Below are 25,807 nucleotides of genomic sequence, written 5' to 3'. Positions count from 1 at the left end.
ACTGGATATTTCTACGCTTAAGACACTACAGCTATCTACACTGGGGGTTAGATCACCTTAACTACGTCACCCAGGGGTATATTTTTCACACCCTTGAGTGACGTAGTGAAGCCTACTTAATCTTTTAGCGTAGACAAGGCCAGAGTAGATACTATCTATGCTAAAGGGAGGGCTTCTCTTGTCACTGTACCTTATCCACCTCCCCATGAAGCAGTAGCTAGATCAATGGAAGAATTCATCCATCAGCCTAGTACTGTCTACACTATGAGTTAGGTTGGTATAGCTATGTCTCTCAGGGATGTGGATTTTTCACATCCTTAAGGGATGTACCTATACAGATGTAAGTTTCTAGTGTAGATCAGCCCTAAATGTTTGGTTCTTAAGAGCAGTTGTGTACAGTAATTTAAATGTTTTAGATTCTCTGTGTTGTAGTTTTGAGGAGAACTAGTGTCAGTCACCTTTCTCAAAGCTGATTTCTAGTGGCCAGAAAAAAACAAAACAAAACATGAAATTGAATGAATGGTTTGGAACACTATACTTTTCAGTTTGAAAGTATAACTAACTGCTAATTGTACAGTGGATGTAAATTAGACCTGATGCAAAACAATAGTGTGTGAATTAGATCAGTGTGAAATTTCCTTTTGCAGGATTAATTATGTTGGTGTCAAGTATTTATAAAAAAAGAACTAAAGCATCTATTAAAAATGTTGCAAAAATGGCTAGATATATGTTGAATCAGTCAGACCTCAAAGGGATTTTGTTAATGTGCGATGCCAAGAAGTCTTCTTGAACTTTAGAACAACAATAAATAGATTGGTATATAATTTGTCAACACTAAAATTGAACTCTCTAAACGTGAATAAATTTTGCTTTTTGAAAAAGACTTTATAAGGAACATAATGTATTTATTAGCAAACTTTTTTTAAAACATTTGTCTAAAGAGCCAAAATCAAATTTGTTAAAGAGATGTCCTTTATTGATATACTTTATAATTTTCCCAGATGGAGTTGCGTCATGCATAGATCTGCTTATGAGCTATTTGGCAGGTAAATTTGCTAATTAATGGGTTAGGTTAAGTATTAGCCATGAAATGTTAAGAGAAAAACTGTATGTATGAAAATAAAAAAAACATTTCACTTTATCAGATTCTTACCAGAACTGAAGGCTAAATTATTACAAGAAGCAAAGTTAAATTCTCTTTCAAAACTCAGAGAGAATAATAAAGAGATTGAACTAATAAAAGATGAAAAGAGAACTATTCATATTAATGCCTCTCAGAATGGTCCACTGGTTGGGAAGGTGAGAATTATTTTTCTTAAAATATTTTTTGCTGTATTAAATTGTCATCTTAAACCGTATACCTACAATACAGAGGTACGTAGAACCTCAGAGTTACAAACACCTCGGGAATGGAGGCTGTTCATAACTCTGAAATGTTTGTCTGAACAAAATGTTATGGTGGTTCTTTCAACCACTGAACGTTGACTTAATACAGCTTTGAAAATTACTGTGTAGAAGAAAAATGCTGCTTTTCCTCCTTTTTTTAGTAGTTTACATTTAACACAGTACTGCACTGTATTTGCCTTATTTTTTTTTTTTTTTTGTCTCGTCTCTGCTGCTGCCTGATTGCATACTTCTGGTTCTAAATGAGGTATGTGGTTGACTGGTCAGTTCGTAACTCTGGTGTTCGTAACTCTGAGGTTCTACTGTAATGGATTAGACTGTGTCTCTGAAGTCAGTGTAGTTACAGTAGGAATGAATTTGGTCTGTTACATTTAGAGAGACGAATATTATCAAAATGAAACAAAATATCTTATATTCGTATATATTCATTGGGACCCTGACTCAGCAGTCAATTCTGATTCAGCAAAGCAATTTAGGGATAGACTTAGGGCACATGCTTAAATACTTTGCTGAACTGGAGTCTACATGTCTGTAGTTAGAGTAAATCTTATGAAAAGATGATGAAAGAAGTAAGGGTCCTATGTGACTTCATTTAGATACCTTTCTAATCTACCTGCTAGCTACCTGTATATATAACACTTTCTATTGCCATTTCTATCTTACAGATGTTTTGGGACAACAGTACCAAGGATTCTTCCAGTTGTAAAGTGGTCCTCAAACTAGAGAGCAAGGAACCTTTCCTGGTGATTTGCAAATTATTATTCATATTGTGGTAGCACCAAAAATGTGCTAGGCACTTTCCAGAGACAGATGAAAACTCATACCCTGCCTTTAAAGGAAAGTTTGAGACCACTTTATTAGTTGAGGAATCCATAATATTAGTGTTGCTCAGAAACATCAATAAGATACAACTAGCAGCACTGGTACTGGAACAATTTGAGAACCAAGCAGTGAGGGGCTGAGAGGAGAGATGATTAATGAGAGGCTATTTTTGTTATGAAGTGGTCCCCATGATGAAAAGGTTGGAGAATCACAGTATTCCAGAGACAAATAGTACTATATTAAAGGAACACAATCAATCTAAAATCCAGTCAATTTCAAAACATGAATTAAAAGTACTTTTAAGTACTAAGTCTAAATTCACTGGCAAATCTTGTAGTTTTGTAATCACACTTCCCTATTTGTAAAAATGTTTTTTCTATTCTCTGTTGCTGTGTGAAAGACTGACACAAACATAATTATTATTTTTTCTCTAATTGCTTTTAGTTACAGTAAGTAATCTTGGGTGTTACTCGAAGTATGATTTTTATGTTACTGCATGTCACTTTAAAACATGGCTATAGCTTTTTCTTCCCCTAGTTACATTTTGCAGGTATGGATAGGTCCTTTAATTCCGGACTCCATTTAGAGTATTAGAAAAATATATTCAAATCAGCAGTTTAACTTTCGTTCACATTTTGTTTTTCTCAGTCCACATCCTATTTCCTTGATGAAGGCATGTATTAAGGTTATTCTGCTGATGACATCCTGACCAGAAGCTAGTTGGCTACTATGTTAGGATACTGCAGCAGGTAAGTGATATTTTCCCCTCTCCTTCCCTTCTCTAGGTCTAGCGAGGGTAGACAGAAAGTAAGACCACAGTGCTAGGGCTCAGTTTTTGGGTGGGACGCCAAGAATAGAAGTGAGTCCTCAGTGGGAAGGAAGCCTCTGACAGTACAGATGGGTGCTTCTGCTTACACACACACTCTCTCTCTCTTTCTGCTGAGTCGCTCCTGCTCTGTTCTTTCCTCTGTTGGCAGCATGCTTCCCTCACCAGCTGATCTACCACCTGCAAGAAACAAATCTGGGGAATAGGAGATTAGCTGGTGAGTGGAGCAGGCTACTGCTGGTCCAGGGAAGGGAGGCCTAGGAAGGAGCTGACTTCTGGCAGTAGACCCAGAACATTTCAAGGATAAAGCCTCTTCCCCAACACTATGTATAGAAGTGGTTGTTTGGCCTGTCAGCAGCTTCCTTTTCTACATATGCTTGGTTCATTTGTCCCACCACCCTCCAGTTAACCCTATGACTGTAGTCCTCCTAATAAGACATAGAGCAAGAGTCAAACCAAGGGAAATTTGGGGTAAAACATAGTCCTAGTAGCTTGCTAGACCTTCATTTAAGAGATGGGGGAAATGTCACTTACCTGTTGTTGCAATGTCCCAGTATCGTTATTGGTACCCTATCTGCTCTGGGCAGTCACCATCAACAGAGTAACCTCAGCTCCTGAGCAGACAGGGCTGGGAAAAAGAAAATAAGATCTCATATTAGACTACTGACTTGAAACTTACTTGTTGTTGTTATTAATTTTAAGCTGTAGCTAGTTTTATTCTGATATGTGGCTGCTAGGTTAAATAGTCCTTTCATTAACACTTCCATTTTTAAAAGTTTTCAAGTTATCAAATGGCAAAGGAGTTTGCCTGAAACAAACTTGGTGTTAGAAATGCAGTTTATATTTTCCTCTACTGGGACAGCAATATAATAGTTTATTATTATTTATTTTAAAATGATCTTGCTACCTTGGTACATTTGACGTCATCGTTTGATGCCTGAATTTGAAAAACCAAATTTACAAGTTCTAAAAATTGATCTTTGATGGTCTGAAAAGAGCATTAGGACTTCCAAAGCATAAACAATGGTAGGGTCCAGTCCTGCGGGGCAATAAGCACTCTCCACTCTCACAGAACTCAGTGGGAATTGAAAGACACTAAACACCTCACATGACCAGGACCTAGCAGACTAAATTAGGTGACATTTTATGTTTCACAGCGTATGTGTATTTTGATGTAGTATCTGTTCCAGGATATTGAAAAGGACAAAAAATCAAAGGACTTAAAAGTAAAAGGTACAAAAGTGAAAGGAGGGAAATCAGAGATTCCAGAAATAAAAAAGATTGAACAAGAAGATGCAGTTAATCAGTGGGCTCCTTCCTCACAGAATCCTCCCAGTTTTCCTCAAGAGAGTAAACCTACAATCACTGATATAACGACCACTGTAGCAGCTAGCAACGATTCCAGCAGTGTGAAGGAAGATCCTCCACTAATAGCAGTTGGTACAACAATGCCACCTATCAATCCAAATTGTGGGAACCTTACTGCTGCAAATTTCAATTCACCTTTCCCACACTCCAATACAAGGTTAGAGCCTATTGCTTATGTGATGAGGTACTGTTCAAATAGACAGTTGTTCTTTATTTAATAAAAGTATCTTTTGAAATGAATGACCACATTTATGTATCTAGTGATGGTTCGGTTAAATGAATGATTCTTTCATTTGGTTAATATGCTGTATGACTAGGGCTAGCTAACGGCCAGCTGTGGCTGTGACATTTCACAGTGCAGCCCACATGGCTGCTTCATCTTAAGTACAGAGATGGAGCCCACAGAGATTACTTGTCCTGTCATGGATTGACCCAGGTCAGGTCTCTGGTCAAAGGTAGGACAAACCAAGATCAGTCATTTCTACAGTCCACGCCTCTATTAAAATAAGAACAAATCCTCTTTCAGAAGAAGAGGGTTCCTGTAATCTGCTTTTTTTTCCCTAATAAGATGTAGTCTTTCAGCTTTTGACAAGTTGGCAAAGTGGTCCTCTGGCTGGAGGGTGAGCACTGTAAAAGTGGCTGCAGCATGGTGGTGGGCATCGGTGAATATTATAGGAGATGGAGATAGATGCATGGTCAGAGGAAAGGTCTCAAGGCAGGAACTCCTGCATATGAATCCTTGCCCTGACAGTGACTCCCTCTATGACCTTAGATCAGTGACCTTAGCTTTTCTTTTGTCTGTTTCCCCTCTGTACATTGGGATAATATTTCCTATCACTCTTACAAGAGTGTTATAAAAATTAATTAGTTAATATTGTTAAAATAATTAGAACATGAAATGTAGTGTTTAAATGCTAAGTATTACTATTAAATGGCAGCCTCCAAAGCTGTGTTGAGATGTGTCTGTTCTCAGATGCCAGACACCACCCCCACCAACAAAGCTAGTTTAGAATACATTTGTGAATGTGCATGTTTGTTTACATAATGAGAGCATACCACACTTAACTGATCATTAATGTTGCATATTATAATTGTATTTCTTTGTCATAGGCCACCTGAAAAAGCAAAGAAAAGGAGAAGCCCTTGGCAGTCAGTGGGACAAATAGGTCCAAACAACAGACAGGATGATGGAACTCTGGCTCAAGTATGTTTACAAAACTGGTAATTTAAAATCTTCTCTCTTCCATAATATTCTGTATTTCATGCTACTGTCTTATTTGTTTATACTTTTCCTGTTGATGTTATGAAACTCTTATTTAAGGACAGGTCTAATGGTTTCTGGAGACTCCCAGCTGGTGATGATGGGCAGGGGTTGAGGGTGGAGGAGCAGCTCCAGAAACTAGAGTAAAAGAAATTCAGACTCTGCATGAAATGCTGGACCTATTAATGGATGTTTCACCACTGACTTCAGTGGATCCAGGATTTTGACCTATATTCCTGAGAGAGTTTTACACTTTCATGTACATCTCTCTCACTAGTGTTGGGTTTTCTCCATGATAATCCTTGACCAATTACCATAATCATATCTGCATCCTGAGAATCCCACTTTTTGACATTAACAAATACACTAATTTCCCTGCAGAGCTCACTTCCTATCTTTTATTGTGAAAACCCTGGTGGGGCCAAAGAATAACACACATTTTTCTTTTGGTATGTCTCAGGTCAGCTGACCATTCCCACTTGCAAGGAGGTATGACAAAGTAATTGTATGCTTCTGTTCTTCATTTTTAAATTGGTAAGGTAGCAAACAATACGTGGTGATGTAAGTGCCTATGTCCCTGAATACCGCCACCTGCAGAGGAGCCAGAGCTACATTATGATAGACTTTTTTTGAAAGATAAAAATTCTAAATGTTCTCCTATCCCATAATGTTGATTCATAACTAGTAGTGATACATAGTTAGCTTCCTCTAGCACGTGAAGACCTTGGCTTTTGGAACACTATTGAAGTTTGAACTTTTAATATATTTTACTTTGTTTAGTTGGTGGTAACCTCTTGAAACATGCCAAGAAAGATATAGCCATATTCGTATCACATACAGTTTTAAATATATTGTGATTTTCTGTTTAGACTCAAACAGAAAAAGTTACACTGTATGAACGAGCTGCTCAGATTGATCAAATGGCCAATATGAACCGAAAGAAACGCAGTATTTCAAAATCTGAGAAGAAAGATATCCATTTCCCAGAACTGCCAATGACAGCACAACAAAAGGAGATGAAAGGAATAGAAGGTATGAAATTGTAATTGGTTTTGCAAATCTGCATCAAGTGCCAGTTGAAGAGAAGGGTTAATCTAAGACTTAAAAACCAGCATGTGATTTTTGGTGGAAGGTGCTGAGAAAAAAAATGCATCAAATTGGACAAAATCACTGTTGTACACATATCTGAGTCTTTGGACTGGACAAGAGTCCTCATTTGCAAATTGAAATTACCACCATCTTTTAAAGAGGTCATTTATTTTTAACATATTAAACAAACCTTAAAAATATAGTTTGGAATTTTTTGTCAGCTTGTTTTATTTGTATTTCCACGTATGTAAACTGCCAGACAAATGAACTTCAGTCAGGATTTCTAGGGAAACAAAGATATCTTCCATTGTTGTATGCAGTTATGTTGTAGCTGTGCTGGTCCCAGGTTATTAGAGAGACAAGCTCAGGGAGGTAATACCTTTTATTAGACCAGCTTCTGTTGGTGACAGAGACATGCTTTCAAGCTTACACAGAGCTCTCTTCTTTAGGACAAGAGCTCTGTGGAAGCTCAAAAGCTTGTCCAAGAAAAGATATTACCTCACCTACCTTGTCTCTCTATAGAAAACAATGACATCTAGAGACTAGTTCAAGTAACAGCAGCTGTGTAGCCAAATGGACACCCTTAGTAGCATATCCGTAACTTGGCTCTGATAATTAAAATGATCAGTCTGAATGTAAATGGGAACTGTATCTCATATTCCAGGGTTTCTCAAAGAGGGGTTGCTGCTTGCATAGGGAAAGCCCGTGGCGGGCTGGGCCGGTATGTTACCTGCCCCGTCTGCAGGTCTGGCTGATCGCGGCTCCCACTGGCTGCAGATCGCTGCTCAGGGCCAATGGGAGCTGCTGGAAGCAGCGGCCACTTCCAGCAGCTCCCATTGGCCCGGGAGCAGTGATTCGTGGCCAGTGGGAGCCGCAATCAGCCGGACCTGCAGACAGGGCAGATAAACACACCGGCGGGCTGCTTCCAGCAGCTCCCATTGGCCTGGAGCAGCGATCCGTGGCCAGTGGGAGCTGCGGCCAGTGGGAGCCGCGATCAGCTGGATCCGCGGACGGGGCAGGTAAACACACCGGCCCGGCCCACCACGGGCTTTCCCTACACAAGTGATGACCCCTGTTTGAGAAACTCTGTCATATTCTGTCCTTCAGCATACAATAACTAGTTGTCTTCTTGTGTAATCGCCATACTCAATTTTCAGTCTGACCCTGGTTTTCTTGTTCAACACTATTTCAAAAGTAATCAATTAAACAAAGAAGATGAAACTGAAGGAGCATGTAGAAAGGAAAAAAATACAATATGCGGAAATAATAAGGTATCTGTTTGTAAAAGTTAAACAGGTAAAAGTGCTGAAGAGGGAGTCAAAGAAATCGGAAGTATCTAAAATACCATCTTTACTAAATGTGGATCAGAATCAAGAAAAACAAGAGGTAAATTAATACTGTATGTTTGTTTAGTAGAGAAATCGTGTGAGTTGGGCTATTGACTCACTATGTGAACATGAGGGAAAATTACTCAGTCTTGTGTCTTAGTAAACCTAGCTGGAAATTAGATAAAAACTTTTAAAATCAAGACCTCATTAAAACTAGATATTGTATCTAAGTTTCCCTTGTTCAGTAACTTACAAATAAGTATGTTGCATAATTAAATTTGTAAATAATAGATAGCAGTTATTAGCCATATTTCTAACACAGTAACCGAAAATATAACTCTGTAACTGCTTCAGAATGTAATACATCATTGAGAACTGGAACTTTACTTAAGATGAAGATAAGTGACTACAGCTGGCAAACAACTGATCTACTGTCAGAATCCATGACTGCAGAGAATATGTTGAACTTAATACACAATAAACCAGTTAAGACCTGGTGTAACCAGATGCCACTTCACTGACTTTACTGAGCTGGTCTTGATTTTGCTCACTATATCCCCAGATACTCCTGCAGAAATGCCTTGCTTTCCATTTTCTGACAATGCAATCAAAATAGGTTAAGAGTTAAATGCTACCGTTTGGAAGGCTCAGAAGCAGATCTGCCAATTTTCTGAGGATCTCTGCCCTCAAGCAGAGCATCAAAAATCAATCCAGATCTTTCCCTGCTTGTAAAGGGAAGAGGTTTCCAAATTTGCATTGCAACCAAACACATAGTAATTATTCACCCCAAAGCTAGACAAATCTGACATAAGGATCAGAGTATGATGTTCTAGTTGCCAAACACAGAACCAGTTCCTTCGCTATTTCTCAGCCTAAATTTACACACAGTTGTAATATTTAACATATCTGTAGCAGTTTATAATTTTGAAACATTGTACAAATATTAACTAATTCAACTTCAGAATATCTCTGTGAAGCTGCAAAGTAAGTATTATTGTCTCCATTTTCTAGAAGGGTAAATTGAGACCCAGGGAAGATAAGCATAGGTAGCTTGCCCAAAGAATCACTTTGAATCAGTGTTAGAGCTGGGATTAAAGTTTAGGAGTTCCTGGCTCCCAGTTTCATTCTGTTCCACTAGGTCATGCTGTATCTCAGTATCATAATTAGGCATTATATGAAATCCATTTATGTGTGTGCAAGAAGACCAGGATTTCAATAGATAATGCATTGTTCCATGATGGATCATTTTTAGCATAAACAATATTTAATAGAAGGGCAAGATGTTACGCACTGTCACCAATAAAAAGAATAAAAGTCATGCATCTCCAGGGTGCTGGAACAATTTGTATAGTGGGCATGCTGAGAGCCACTGAACCAAACTGTAAATCCTATATATGATGGAAGCCACTTCAAGCCAGGGGGTGCAGCACCCTTAGTTCCAGCATCTGTGTGCATCTCTTCTGCTAGATACTCCATTGATTTATGTGTACTGTCACCAACAGGTTAGGCTTTAAAAGTAGTAGGGGAAACCACAAGGGCTGCAACATTTGTGGGCATGTCAGTGAATCAGAGAGCATACCAAACTCCTCCTTTTTGGCTTTACCATGCTAGATCACATATTTATGAAATTATATAAAATAATGTTTTACAGTAAGAAAGACTGAAAAAATAGATTTGCCATACATTGTAAAGTGAATGATTATAAAGTCTGTAACTTAAATGTATTGCATACTTTGCAGCATAACCTTAAACTCTCTGTACTTCAGTTCCCTCATACCTAATCTTCATAAAGCACTTTGAACTCTGTTGATGAAAAATTCTGTATAAATGTCAGGTATTATTAAATAGGCCATATCCTGAGGTTCTTACTCCATTTTTACTGAGGTCAGCTCCCATTAAAGCTGGTTACTACTTACCTGAGAAAGAACTGACTGAAAATTGATTAAGGACCTAAGGATTTTTCCCATTATTATTTGATTGTATTTTCCATAATTTTCAGATTTCATATACACATCTACCCCAATATAACACTGTCCTCGGGAGCCAAAAAATCTTACTGCATTATAGGTGAAACCGTGTTATATCAAACTTGCTTTGATCTGCCGGAGTGCACAGCTCCTCCCCCCTGGAGTGCTGCTTTACTGTGTTATAGCTGAATTTGTGTTATATTGGGTCATGTTATATCGGGGTAGAGGTGTATTTACATAATGAGAACTGAACTGTGCCAGAAAGGAAAATCCATCCAGCTTCAATCGTATAAAGAGCTTCATTAATATCCTAGTTTCTGTGGATGTACACTGTGAAGAATTGTTGCACAACTGAGTCCTAACATCTTTGTGCATAAATATTACAAGAGTCAAGAAAAGAGTAATGCTGAACACAACTATATGCTTTTACATCATGGAGTGTTATGGGACAATGCTATATACTGTAACATTGAAATAAATGTTTGAGGATGACAGCTGAATGCGTGATAGGCAGTGCCTGCCCATGACACCAGTAGCTGATGCCAAGTGTCTAATCTGGCTGGACAGGTGGAAAACAAAAGACACCATTGTCTTGTCACGGGCTTTAATCTTCATCATCAGATACAAATTAATGGAGGAAATGAGAAATAAGAGTACACTGCTTAATTTCATCAAACTTAGGTCTCTAGTAGCTATTCACACTAGTGAAGAGGAATTTGGGGAATGGTTAAAGCATTTTCCATTGACTGACAAATCTGACTGCCTTTAGCAATTAGTGCTGTGATGCAAAAACTGTTAGCGGAGAAACAGTGTTAATATAAAACTAAATAGATGTAAGAATGAACAGCCAATCAACTAATGTTTCTTATCAATTTATTTTTTAGAATACTGGAAATACACAAAATGAAAATAAAACCAATCTGCCAGATGTAGAATAAGCAGTGTAGAAACATGAAGCTTGAGAAACTGAAGAATCACAGTACAGTAAAATCTGTGCTTTTCTATTAACCTTTAATAAATGAAGATATTTGGATAATTCTGCAGAAAATTTTATAGACTTCATGTAATGTATGGTTGTTCTCCAGGAAATTACTTTAGAATGCATTGGTCCTAAAATTGCTTATATAAATGAAGCTTACATTAAACTTTTATGAAATCTGAAACACACAAAACTTATTTTTGAAGGCTAAGTACCAACATTAGGCTCCTTCCAGTACTTATGTATAAAATTTGTACACCTGTCACTACTGGATGTCCAGCTATCTAAGACTGGCTAAAGGTCATTAATTAGCCTGGCATTTCTATAAGAGCCTGTTACTCTTTTATCTGATAGATGATGATTTAAGACTTCTGTAATAGTGTACAAGATAACAATGGATCATTTGATGTGTTCAGATGCTTTAGGGTTATACTGTGAGCTAAATTTTCTGGCTGTTTAATTTTAGCACCTATTTTTTCCAAACAATTCATTGTGACTGCATTTGTGGTCGTGTATCCATTTTGCACATGCAGATTGGTCATTTTAATGGCCAGCTACCCCATTTATAGATTGTTTATGTACTTTAGTATGTACAAAAGTGGGTACACCAAATCAGATGTCAGGGTTAAAAACCTGGCCTCTTGTGTTTTCTGGTTTATTATTTTGCTCATTATTATTTGCATCTTTTGCTCATTAGGGTTCTACTTACTATTTTTTTTGTAGTTTCTGAAAATAAAAGAAACTAAATCCAGACATTTATGTGCTGAAAATATTCATGCTCTTGGAGTAAGCAACTGTTAAGATAACTTACTCTTGGTGTAACACTCAGTAAAAATTATTTGGCTCATGGAAAATTCCTGAAATTAGTTACATTTTAGAACATTTTAGTTCACTTTTTAATATTTTATCATTTTAAGGGAAACCAGTTGCAAGGTGGAAGACATTTTCCTTATATGAACTCTAAACAAAAACATTGGGATAAGTGTGAAACTTTAAATAATAAGTATCTACAGTGCATTGTTTCACAGCTACATCAGTTTTTTATTGATAAAGGGGTCTGGGAAACATGTAATAATAAAGTTAATGTTAAAAGGGAGAATGAATATATTTCCAATATGTATGCAGAATAAAATCAAGTTCTTGTTTCAGCTGTGGTATTACAGTTCTTCAGGGAATGCTACAGTTAATTGTCCATCTATTATTAATTTTTTTATTCAAATGTACTATAAGAGTTCACTCTATGCTGAAACTTGTATCAGGCAAGAAGGAATATTTTTTAATAAATAAATAGTTTAGGTGTGTGTGTAATTCTTGGAAATAAAAAGGCTTGCTCAGTTTATAGACTTTTTGTGTTCTGAAATATTATTTCAGAATCTTTAATTTAATTAAATATGTTTTGCAAGCTGGCAGTTCATAACATACAATCATAGAATCATAGAACTGGAAGGGATCTCGAGAGTTCATCTACTCCAGTCCCCTGCACTCAAGGCAGGACTAAATATTACCTAGACCATCCCTGACAGGTGTTTGTCCAACCTGCTCTTAAAAATCCCCAATGATGGAGATTCTACCACCTCCCTAGGCAATTTATTCCAGTGCTTAACCACTCTGACAGAAAGTTTTTCCTAACGTCCAACCTAAACCTCCCTTACTGCAATTTAAGCCCATTGCTTGTTGTCCTATCCTCCGAGGTTAAGAAAACCAATTTTTCTTACTCCTCCTTGTAACAACCTTTTACATACTTGAAAATTGTTATCATGTCCCCTCTCAGTCTTCTATTCTCCAGACTAAACAAACCCAATTTTTTCAATCTTCCCTCATATGTCATGTTTTCTAGACCTTTAATCATTTTTGTTGCTCTTCTCTGGATTTTCTCCAATTTGTCCACATCTTCCCTGAAATGTGATGCCCAGAACCGGGCACAATATTCCAGCTGAGGCCTAATCAGCGCAGAGTAGAGCGGATGAATTAATTCTCATGTCTTGCTTACAACACTCCTGCTAATACATCCCAGAATGATATTTGATTTTGACACAGCATTAAATTGTTGACTCATATTTGGCTTGTGATCCACTATGACCCCAAGATCCTTTTCCTAGGCAGACATTTCCCATTTTGTATTTTGAACTGATTGTTCCTTCCTAAGTGGAGTACTTTGCATTTGTCCTTCTTGAATTTCATCCTGTTTACTTGAGACCCTTTCTCTGGTTGGTCCAGATCATTTTAAATTTTAGTCCTATCCTCCAAAGCACTTACAGCCCCTCCAAGCTTGATATCACTACAATGAATGGTGTCACAACCTCCTGCTAACTGTCTTTGGAACCTGCATGACACATATAAAATGCTCAGGTCCTTTTGGAATAGAGAAGCTTTTCCCATGGGACAGCTTGGAGTCCCAGGAGAGGAGACGCGGCATGGCTGGGAGGGTCTGGCTGGCCTGGGGCTATTATCTGGCCTTCAATGTATCGGGGATGGATTTATTGCGTCTAGTCTGAACGCGATAAATCGATCTGCTAATCAACGCCCATACTCCACCTCAGCAGGAGCAGTAAGTGGAGTTGATGAGGAAGCCGCGGCAGTTGACTCGCCACCGTGAGGACGGCCAGGTAAGTCGAACTAAGATACTTCTACTTCAGCTACGTGAATAGCCTAGTTATTCGAACCCCTACACACACACCCCTGCTAGTGGAGCCCAGGCCTAAGAATAGGGGAAAACTTAGCATGGGGAAATAGTTTTTACTTTGTGTAATGACCCATCCATTTCCAGTCTTTATTCAAGCCTAATTTAACGGTGTTCAGTTTGTAAATTAATTCCAATTCTGCAGTTTCGTGCTGGAGTCTGCTTTTGAAGTTTTTTTGAGTGACCATTGAGTGTAATTACAGACCTAAAAGTCGCAATTCGTTAGCATGTTTTGCTTTAGATGTTCAAACAATTGAGCATGTCCATGTCATCTGTAACAGTTTTTTGTTTTTTGTAACAGTTTCATCCCAAATCCTTGATTTTGTCATACCCTTAGAGCAATAGTAAGGGTGTACTAAATGAGAAATTCCAGCGTCTGTTTCACGGTTGTGATCTTCTGGACTCTAGCTGTTGCGATTCCGTTGGGTTATGTTCACCTAGGTTCTGAGAAGGAAGTTGCTCCTGTGACCTGGATGATCAATACCGCTTTAACTGATTAGCATGTAGATTCTGTCTCTATTATGCTTGCCTCCTTTTATCCTAACTTTGAGGATTTGGAGGGTCTGAGCCATTGATTACACAGCCCATGCTCTGATACTTTGTAAGATAACAGCATTTCTTGGTTTTCAAACTCNGAGTTTTAGATCATTGAAGATCTCCTGGTTAAGCCAGGGTGGTCTCTTGCCATACTTCCTATCTTTCTTACGCAGTGGAAGAGTTTGCTATTGTGCCCTTAATAAAGTCTCTGAAAAACTGCCAACTGTCTTCAATTGTTTTTCCCCTTAGACTTGCTTCCCATGGGATTTTACCTACCAACTCCCTGAGTTGTTAAAGTCTGCCTTCGTGAAATCCATTGTCTTTATTGTGCTACCTACCATTCCTTAGAACCATGAACTCTACCATTTGATGATCACTTCCACACAAGTTGCCTTCCACTTTCAAAGTCTCAACCGGTTCTTCCCAACATTAATTGGCATTTGTAGTATTTAAAACAACAAAAATGTATCAGGCTTCTGATATTATAGTAATGTTTTAATTACGTTTCTCTAATCTGCATGTATGAATTAATTTAAAACATCTATGGATTAATGACCCATTAGAGGGATCAGTATGCTTGTGTAAGAGGAACCTGCATAGCACTGCAAGTTTAACAAACAATAGCATGCGTCTGTGCAAGGGAAAATGTACTCCAGGAAAACAGATGCATACTGGAAAAACAGAGAAAGATAACAGATCATTAACAGATATTTTGTATTCCTTATTGCTATTTCCTATGTTACTAATCCTGCCTTGATTGACTACAGGTCATATTCAACAACAATGTAAGCAGTTACACACTGTGTGAGTGTAAGAGGTGAAGTAGTGTAAATTTGAGTGATTTGGCATTCAGTGGGTATACAAAATGAATGTAAATTGTATGCAGAGGGGATGGAAGGATAGGTGGCATGTCAAGAATTAGGAAGCACATACCAGCTCTTCCTGCCCTAATTTTTCATTTTAATTATAACCTATTTTAACTTCTCAGTTAACTATATTTATTTTATTTTCCAGAAGGTCAATGGAGCAGCTGGAAAAGTTGTTAAATCATCACTGACTGGATGAATCAGGATTTCCTTGGCTTTGTCTTTTCCCCCAAACTACTAGATCACAATAAACAGGAGGTGAAGCTTCCTCATACTATACATACAAAGCTGTAGCATCAAAGTTTGAAGTTTCTAAGTACTGTAACAATGATTTAGCTAACTGCAGCATTGGTTTGTAGTGCATCCTCCATACTGCAAGGAGGGAGAAGAAACCACTGAGTACCTTATTAAGAGGACCCTTGTTTTCCTTCTTGTCTTTATCCTTAGGAGATAAGGAAGAAATATACTTGTTAGTAAAATATGTAAAACTTTATAGTGAAAATAATGTAAAACTTTATAGAGAAAAGAAACCAAACAGGGAGAATTAAACATAACTTAAGGCTAGGTATTTGAGGCGAAGGAAAATCTAAAGAAAAGAGTGGAACATTTAAGACAGACGCAATGTGTAAGTTTTATTAAAAGTATCTATTTCACTTTATATCTATTTAATATGGTGGCTGTTTAAATTTAGCAATTAAAATATAGTATGGAAATACTACTAACATTTTTAAAAAGCAGATTTTATGGTAGCAAAGCAGTCAAACAGAATCAAAATTAGGTTACTTCAGAACAGTTTAATTGCTTTTTATTTAATGTCTGAGGCATGCGAGATTAAAGATATGTAAATATACCAGGGTCCATACAATTTCGCTTTGCCATTTGCTGTAAGCCAGCTATGCAGCATTGACACTCCAGCTCTTCTTAAGTGTTGACAGGTTTAAATGGCAAGTATTTGACTGGCAGGCACTAATTATAATAAAAAACAGTTGTTTTTGTGGGTTGTCTCAGCTATGAATGTGAATAAGCTGTACAGTCCCCTACACAACGCAGATTTGTTGTAGGCAAATATGTAATGATATCACTAGGGTGTAGCCAGCAGTTTGGAATGTCTGTTCTACGTGTGCTGGGTGATCCTTTGTCACCTCCTCACCAGCACTGAACTAATACTTTCCCGGAGTAGACCCACCGTTATATGCAATGTTCACATAGTGGGGATATTTGAATTTAGAGAGGAGAGACTATGCTGAGATTTGGAAGGGTGGGTCTTATTACTTTGATGCTAGATCTCTCAAATATCAGCATTTTCAAACCTCTCCTGCTGCAGCTCTAGGGAACCATTTCTTATCTTAAATGTATTTTGGGGGATGGGTGTACATGGTGTCTAGTAGGCCCATTGTCACCCATTCTGGAAAAGGCCTTGGAGTTGGAGGTCAGATTTGGGAGGAAGAAGTGCATTTACCACATACTCAACCCCAACACAGAAGATGGGCGAGCATCCACCTAGTCTATTTTGAAGATCCTCAGAGGAAAAGGACTTCAGCTATTAAGCTTTAAGACTAAGCTTGATAAGTTTATGGAGCGGATGGTATGATGGGATAGCCTAATTTTGGCAATTAATTTAGCAATTGCTCTTTGATTATCAGCAGGTAAGTATGCCCAGTGGTCTGTGATGGGATATTAGATGGGGTGGAATCTGAGCTACTGCAGAGAATTCTTTCCTGAGTGCTGGCTGGTGAGTCTTGCCCACATGCTCAGGGTTTAACTGATCGCCATATTTGGGGTTGGGAAGGAATTTTCCTCCAGGGCAGATTGGCAGAGGCCATGGAGGTTTTTCACCTTCCTCTGCAGCGTGGAGCAGGGGTCACTTGCTGGAGGATTCTCTGCAGTTTGAGGTCTTCAAACCACAATCTGAGGACTTCAATAACTCAGACATAGGTTAGGAGTTTGTTACAGGAGTGGGTGGGTGAGATTCTGTGGCCTGCATTGTGCAGATAGTCAGACTAGATGATCATAATGGTCCCTTCTGACCTTAAAGTCTATGAGGCTCAAAGATGTGGTGCTAGGGGGAGGCTGCAAGAACAGACAGCTAAAGATATTCCAGTTACCATGGCCTATTGCATAGAGCACTGGATTGGGACTCAGGATATATAGGTTCTAATCCCAGTTGTGTCAAGGGCCTGCTGGCTAATCTTGGACAAGTTACTTTGCTGTGCCATGCCTCAGTTTCCCCATATGTAAAATGGAGATAATGACACTGACATCCTTTGTAAATTGCCATGAGACTCTCTGATGAAAAGGGCTTATAAGAGCTAGGTATTATTAACTGAAAACAGTTTCCCCAAAGAGGGCCAATATTTGGACTCTTCTGGAAGTGCGTTTGCCCATCCTTGTTAGATACAGAATTTGACACAATGGTAAAAAAAAGTCCCGATGAGGAACTTACACAGCTTGCCAGTCTTTGCCTTAAGAAATTCTTCCCCCAGGAAAAATAGCATATGACTATCTCCACCCTGTAGCGTTAACCAGTCTAACAACAGTGCTATTAAATATCATGGATATAGGCAGGAACTTCCCTCAAGGCAAAAATGTACAACCGAGAATAGAACTGCGTATGTGAGTAATATGAAAGCAACCACTATATTCAAAAGTATTTGTTACATTTATTGTTGCAGCTTTGGGCATGTTTCTGTTCACAGGTTTACAGATCATGATTTGCCTTTGGAAGACTAACAAAAAGTTAGGGTTCTGATCCTAAAAGGTGTGAGAGATTTATTCCTCTCAGTGCTATTCTCTGAGTTTTTCTGCAGAAAGAGTAAACAAATACATTAGGGTGTTAGTTAATATCTCTAAATATATGTTATTGCATAGTGCAGAATTAAACCCTGATTGCTTTATTACAGGTAAATTATTTCCAAAACCAGTTTTGAGCCCAAATGCACTAGACAAACATTATTCTAACAGTGGCAATATCTTTCCTTTCAAATTGTTGTTTTCTTATCTTATAGCAAAACTTGTATTTTTCAATGTTGAGTGATCGTCTACAGTTCCTGTCACAAGAGAAGAGTGAGTTGTAAAAACAGAGTAGCAAGTCTAACAAAATAAATCATAGTTTCTTTGGCTTGTTGTCTCAAAAAAATATGTGATGGTTGACTCTGTTCTTTGTTCTGTTGTACACAGAGCTTACGATAAGAAAAAAATTACATCAGAGTACAAACATCCACTCAAAATTCAGAACTGGGCGCTTCCCTTGAGTCATTGATATGCAGCTGCTAATTATATGATAGAATGCTTTTTATTGAAATTTAAAAAGCCTCTGATGCCACATGAGAAAAATTATTGGGTAACAATGTTTATATTCTTTTTAATTTCTTTGAAAAGAGAACTTTTGCTTTTTAAGGTGAGGACACAGAAGCTAGTAGTTAAGGACTGGAAGTCAGGAAGTTTGGATTTTTTATTTGTATTAGAGTAGCACCTAACCGTCTCAGTCAAGATGGTGGCCTCATTATGCTATATGCTGTACAAATGCAATAGTAAGAGCTTTGTCCTGGAGAGCTTACAGACTGAATAAAGACTGACAAAGGATAGAAGGGGAAACAGAGAGGTGAGGTGATTTGCCCCGCATCATATGGAAAATAAGTGGGAGAGTCAAGAACAGAACCTCATGGTCTCCTGACTCCCAGTCCAGTGCCCTAACTACTAGACAATACAACATTTGTTCTCTGCCACAGATGTACTGTGTGAACTTTGACAATTGTATAACCTCCCTGTATTTCAGTTTCCTTTCACTATATGAATATTTGGAAATGTCCTTCATTAGTGTTTGTAAAGTGCTTGGAAATCCTTGCATAGATAATGATAAATATGTTGTGGTAAACCCAGGACAAACAGCTACAAAGGGGAAGAGGGTAGTAATTAGTCCCAGGGAATTAAAAGGTCTCTCCCAATCCACTGAGGAGAGAGAACCACAGGGAAATAAGGTTCAGCTGGAAAAGGGGTTACTAGGGAACTAGTTAGGTTCAGCTGACTCCAACTGCTTGTGACCTTTTTAAACCCAGAGGGACATGGCTGGCACATGATCTAGGCTCACCAGGAATTGGTGGGAGGTGAATCAGTCTCAGTCCTGCCAGGAAAAGGGGGATAAAGACTGGGGAAATATTTGGGGGGGAAGACAGAGTTTCCAAAGGACTCTCCCATAAACGCTTGTTTAAACTATTTGGTGGTGGCAGCTACTAGATGTAAGTTGGTAAATAAGCTTAGGGGTTATCTCATGCAGGTCCCCACATCTGTACCCTAAAGTTCTGAGTGTGGGTGACACCTTCCTCAAGGACAATCCATCACTCTCAAGGATCTTGGGAGACAGGCCAGTCCTTGCTTACAGACAGCCCCTCAACCTGAAACAAATTCTCATCAGCAACCACAAACGGCACAACAAAAACACTAACCCAGAAACCTATCCTTGCAACAAAGCCCGTTGCCAAATCTGTCCACATATCTATTCAGGGGACACCATCATAGGACCTAATCACATTAGCCAGACTACCAGAGGCTTGTTAACCTGCACATCTACCAATGTGATATATGTCATCATCTGCCAGCAGTGCCCTTCTCCCATGTACATTGGCCAAACCGGACAATTTCTATGTAAAAAAATAAATGGACACAAATCAGACATCAAGAATTATAACATTCAAAAAACAGTTAGAGAACACTTCAATCTCCCTGGTCACATGATTACAGACATAAAGTCGCAATATTACAACAAAAAAACTTCTAAAACAGACTCCAATGAGAGACTGCTGAATTGGAATTAATTTGCAAAATGGACACCACTAAATTAGGCTTAAATAAAGACTAGGAGTGGATGGGTCATTACACAAAGTAAAACTATTTCCCCATGTTTATCTCCCACACACACACTGTTCCTCACAACTTCTTGTCAACTGCTGCAAATGGACCATATTGATTACCACTACAAAAAGTTTTTTTCTCTTTTGCTGGTAATAGCTCACCTTAACTGACCACTCTCGTTAGAGTGTATATGGTAACATCCATTGTTTCATGTTCTCTGTGTTTATATATATATATCTTCCACTGCATGCATCCAATGAAGTGGGCTGTAGCCCACGAAAGCTTAAGCTCAAATAAATTTGTTAGTCTCTACGGTGCCACAAGTACTCCTGTTCTTTTTGTGGATACAGACTTAAACAGCTGCTACTCCGAAACCTCTCTAGTGAGGGCTGCCCATGGGGAGGGGGGGCAAGTGGGGCAATTTGCCCCGGGTCCTGCAGGGGCCCCCATGAGAATATAGTATTCTATAGTATTGCAACTTTTTTTTTATGGAAGGGGCCCCTGAAATTGCTTTGCCTCAGGCCCTCTGAATCTCTGGGTGGCTCTGTCTCTAGTGGTGGTACAGTGAGGGACTGAAGAGAAACTGTTTCTTAAAGACACAGGTACTGGCAAACAAATACACTCTTCAGAAGCCTGTACACATAGCACCGCTTCTGAAAAGACCTTCTTATAAGGATTCACCATCTAAACAACCCCTTGCTGAGTCCACAACTCAAAGTGCCTAGACAAATAGCTACTAACCAATCTCTCATTCCATGCTTTAGTAGCAAAACACCAGAATAGTTCCTTAGGTGAACAATATTTCTTGTTCTGAGACCAAACCTTCAGTGTATTGCAAAATCAAAAACAACCGCTTGTCACCAGCAACCTTGTGTTTGTTCCATTGTGAGGTAAATTGGGCAATGCAACCCCATTGTGCCAATTCACTCATATGTCCCTGTATTTGGGGCCCCTGTATAGGCTATAACAAATCATTACAAAATATCACTCTTTTTGTCTACCTCTATTAATAATAATTTGACTAAAACCATAAGACAAGGACAAAGTACTATACTTTGGAAATAAAAAAAATCAAATGCACAATTACAAAATGGGGAATAACTAGCTATGCAGTATTACTGCTGAAAAGGATCTGGGGGTTATAGTGGATCACAAATTGAATATAAGTCACCAATGTGATCCAGTTGTATGAAAGGCTGATACTCTGAGGGGTACTGAGTATTAGAGGAAAGATCTGAGAGGTAATTGGCCTGTTCTACTAAGCAGTGGTGAAGCCTCAAATGGTGTACTATGTCCAGTTGTGGGAGACACAGTTCAAGAAAGATTGGATAAATTGGAGAGAGTCCAAAGGAGAACAAATATGCTAATAGGTTTATAAAACCTGTGACTATGAGGAAAGATTTAAAAACTGAGCATACTGAGTCTTGAGAAAGGAAGACTGATGGGAGACCTGATAACAGTCTTTAAGAGGTGTTATAAAAAATAGGGATCAATTGTTCTCTACGTCCACTGAAAGTAAGACAAAAAGTAATGGGCTTAAAGATACTAGGAAAATCTTTCTAACTGTAAGCATAGTTAAGCACTGGAATAGGCTTCCAAGGGAGATTGTGGAATCCTCAGTATGAGGATATTAAGAACAGGTTACATAAACCCCTGTCAGGTTTATTGGTCCTGCCTCAGCACAAGGGGCTGGACCAGATAATGTCTTGAGGTCCCTTCCAGCCCTATTTCTATGATTTTATGATTATACTACTATTAGTTTCCAAATAAACCATAGAATTGCCAGTGCCAGCCAAGAGAAGTAACCATGGCATCATTTGTGGACAGATATAAGCACAGGAACTGAATTAAGATTATACCCAATACAGTATTTGTTATTATGCTAAAGAAAAATGGCAAAGCCATTTTTACAACAAAATAGCAACTCGTTAAGTTCTCACTCCTGCAAACACTCTATGCAAATACTTAAGTTTAATCACACTCAGTGTGGAGGAAGTGAATTGTGCCTATAGACCAGTAGATCTAACACTGCTGGGTTGTCAAGACTGGGAATTTCTGCCACAACTACCAGGGAGTGCTCTTGAATGTGCCTTTACTGGACCAAACAAATACATTCTTCCTAGGCAATTTAGTCAGTTTTTAAAGTAAAACAAGAATTACAACTCATAGAGCTAAAATTTCTATTCAATATCCCATTAATTCTCAAGGCCTGACAACAAGGCTCCTGTGTAAGAGAAAAACACCTGCATGCTGTTGGCAAACTGCTGCCTCCCCCCACTGTGAAGCTAACTGGGCAATGAAGAGAGAGCTAAAATGCTGCAGCGGACCCCCATATCTCCTTATCACTTATAAAATCCCCTAATAAATTTACACTAATTACAGGATTGAAAATTTGGCAGACAGTTCAAATTGCCTAGGGTAATGATAACTTTCTGAAACTCATTCCTCCTCCAGACAAAGCATCTGGTATCATGAGATAATTCCTGAATTTCAGCTGGTGAAAGCAACACTTATCATTTGGAAAGACCATTTTCATTATCTTTTCAGTTTGCATTCTAAGGAGAAACCATTCTGTTGAATCATCCCAGTCAGATACGGTACAAGCAAAGGCACCAGATTAATATTATTAATTATTAATAATATACAAGATCTGGCTTCATGACACACTACCTCCATGTCCCACCAAATAAGATCAGCACCAGTTAAGACAATGGCCTTTTGAAGGGGTGTACCAGGCTTTCGCAGCCCCCTGCTGCAGACCCTATTGCTCTGCTATATCATCTCCACCCCTAAGAGCAAGCAGAAGGGAGGAAAAGAATAGCAAAGATTAGTTCTCTGGGCCTGCCTAGAGAGACCTTACTATAATAGCCATTTTGGAAGCTAAAGAAACCTGGTCCTCCAAGACCTAGAAGGGCTAGCAGCAGCCAATCAGGGCCCTGCAGGCCCAGATAAAAGGAGTTGCCCTGGCCTAGGGAAGGAAGGGTGTGCTTCTCTAGCTCATAGACTTTAAGATCAGAAGGGACTATGATAATCTTTTAGTCTGACCTCGTGCACAATGCAGGCTGCTCCTGTAACAAACCCCTGACCTATGTCTGAACTATTAAAGTCCTCAACTTGTGTTTTAAAGACTTCAAGGTGCAGAGAATCCTCCAGCAAGTAACCCAGGCCCCATACTGCAGAGGAAGGCGAAAAACCCCCAGGACCTCTGCCAAACTGCCCTGGAGGAAAATTCCTTCCCAACCCCAAATATGGCGATCAGCTAAACCATGGGTCAGCAACCTTTCAGAAGTTTGTGCCAAGTCTTCATTTATTCACTCTAATTTAAGGTTTTGCATGCCAGTAATACATGTTAATGTTTTGAAGTCTCTTTCTATAAATCTATAATATATAACTAAACTATTGTTGTATGTAAAGTAAATAAGGTTTGTTAAATGTTTAAGAAGCTTCATTTAAAATTAAATTAAAATGCAGAGCCCCTTGGACAGGTGTCCAGGACCCAGGCAGTGTGAGTGCCACTGAAAATCAGCTCATGTGCTGCCAAAGGGCACACGTGCCATAGGTTGCCTACCCCTGAGCTAAACCCTCAGCCTGTGGGCAAGACTCATCATCCAGACACCCAAGAAAGGGTGAAATCTGAGTTACTACAGAGAATTCTATCTAGTGTCCCATCACAGACAATTGGGCATATTTACCGCTAATAGACCAATTAATTGCCAAAATTAGGCTATCCCATCATACTATCCCCTCCATAAATTTATCAAGCTTAGTCTTGAAGCCAGATATGCCTTTTGCCTCCACTGCTCCCCATGGCTAGAGGAGCTTGAGTTTGTTTTATGGATGTATTTTACCTAGCTAGATTTTCAAGATCTAAGAATCTTAGCCCTGAGATAAGGGTGAAGATAAAGAGGCTAGGTGAGAAGAAACACAGGAAAGAAGTGGTGACAAACTGAACCAAACAATATGTGGCTGCTGTTTATAGGGTCACTGGGTTGATACCTGGTGTGATAGATGGGCCCAGTTTCCCTGTGTGGGCCCAGATAAAGTGGTATAAACTCCAAGAAGAGTTAGAGCTTATTTGGGAGACTGAACAAAGGGCTAAAGTTAAAGGACCAAGAATCAGGGCTGAAGATCCCTAGTAAGGGCAGAAAGGCTTAGGGGTTCATTGGGACTTTGCGACTTCGCTGGAGGGCTGTCACTGAAGACCTACTGAGGTTGGCCTGCAGGAGGCATTAGGGTGAAAGATTGCAATACCTCCCTAGCCATAAGGAAACACTCACGGTGATAGGGATTTGACGACTTCCATAGCTCAGAGAGAGGTTATGAGTCTATTAGAGGAGTGGGTGGATGAGGTTCGATAGCCTGTGATAAGCAAGAAGTCAGACTGAAGGCCCCTTCTGCCCTTGAAGTCTGAGCCGCAGGAAAAAAAGAGGTAGAGGAGGCAGGGCAGGAGCTTGGAATGCTGGTAGAATGATGCTGGTAGCATAAATCCTTTGATGGGAAAGGGGGGGTCACAGCAAACAGTTGGCAGAGGAAAAAAAAGTATCCATAATTAGGGCTGTCAAGTGATTACAAAAATTAATTGTGATTAATTGTGAAATTAATTGCACTGTAAAACAATAATAGAATACCTTTTAAATATTTTTGGATGTTATCTACATTTTCAAATATTGATTTCAATTACAACAAAGAATACAAAGTGTACAGTACTCACTTTATATTTTTGATAAGTATTGTATTTGCACTGTAAGAAAAACAAAAGAAATAGTATTTTTCAATTCACCTAATACAAGTATTACAGTGCAGTCTCTTTATCATTAAAGTTGAACTTACAAATGAAGAATTTTGTAAAAAAAAAACTTCATTCAAGAATAAAACAATGTAACATTTTAGAGCTTGCAAGTCCACTCAGTCCTAGTTCTTGTTCAGCCAATTGCTCAAACAAATATGTTTACATTTGTAGGAGATAATGCTGCCTGCTGCCTGTTTACAATGTCACCTGAAAGTGAGAACAGGCGTTTGCATGGCACTATTGTAGCTGGCATCGCTGTTGTGCCAGATGCGCTAAAGATTCATATCCCCCTTCATACTTCAACCACCATTCTAGGGGACGTGCGTTCATGCTGATGGGTTCTGCTCAATAACAATCCAAAGCAGTGCAGACCAACGCATGTTCATTTTCATCATCTGAGTCAGATGCCACCAGCAGAAGGCTGATTTTCCTTTTTGGTGGTTTGGGTTCTGTAGTTTACGCATTGGAGTACTGCTCTTTTAAGACTTCTGAAACCATGCTCCACACCTTGTCCCTTCAGATTTTAGAAGGCACTTCAGATTCTTAAACCTTGGGTCAAGTGCTGTAGCTATCTTTACAAATCTCATGTTGGTACCTTCTTCGCGTTTTTGAAAGCTCCAGTGAAAGTGTTCTTAAAATGAACAACATGTGCTGGGTCATCATCCGAGACTGCTATAACATGAAATATATAGCAGAATGCAGGTAAAACAGAGCATGGGACATGCAATTCTCCCCCAAAGAGTTCAGTCACAGATTTAATTAACGCATTATTATTTTAACGTGTCATCAGCAAGGAAGCATGTCCTCTGGAATGGTGGCCAAAGCATGAAGGGGCATATGAATGTTTAGCATATCTGGCATGTAAATATCTTGCAACGCCAGCTACAAAAGTGCCATGCAAATGCCTGTTCTCACTTTCTGGTGACATTATAAATAAGAAGAGGGCAGCATTATCTCCTGTAAATGTAAACAAATGTGTTTGTCTTAGCGACTGGCTGAACAAGAAGCAGGACTGAGTGGACTTCTAGGCTCTGAAGTTTTAC

The 25,807-nt window shown here is 38.9% G+C and overlaps 1 protein-coding gene across 5 annotated transcripts in view; it reads left to right on the top strand.

The window, feature by feature from the left end:
• Positions 1-25,807, top strand: part of LOC116826642 (serine/threonine-protein phosphatase 2A catalytic subunit alpha isoform) — a 76,320-nt gene that overhangs the window by 18,256 nt on the left and 32,257 nt on the right. For 3 of the 5 annotated variants that reach the window (XM_032783506.2, XM_075068141.1, XM_075068140.1), the window contains 6 exons: positions 1,146-1,299; positions 4,243-4,577; positions 5,531-5,624; positions 6,551-6,713; positions 8,059-8,156; positions 10,950-11,228. In XM_032783506.2, the coding sequence (XP_032639397.1) occupies positions 1,146-1,299; positions 4,243-4,577; positions 5,531-5,624; positions 6,551-6,713; positions 8,059-8,156; positions 10,950-11,003 (898 nt within the window). In that variant the 3' untranslated portion in view covers positions 11,004-11,228. Of the gene's footprint in view, positions 1-1,145; positions 1,300-4,242; positions 4,578-5,530; positions 5,625-6,550; positions 6,714-8,058; positions 8,157-10,949; positions 11,229-15,275; positions 16,125-25,807 lie in introns of those variants that run through there. The other 2 variants (XM_032783507.2, XM_032783509.2) reach the window with 2 other exon arrangements.

Source organism: Chelonoidis abingdonii, chromosome 7 (assembly GCF_003597395.2).
Source record: "Chelonoidis abingdonii isolate Lonesome George chromosome 7, CheloAbing_2.0, whole genome shotgun sequence".
Classification (NCBI taxonomy): Eukaryota; Metazoa; Chordata; order Testudines; family Testudinidae; genus Chelonoidis; species Chelonoidis abingdonii.
This window is presented reverse-complemented; position numbering and strand designations above follow the sequence as displayed.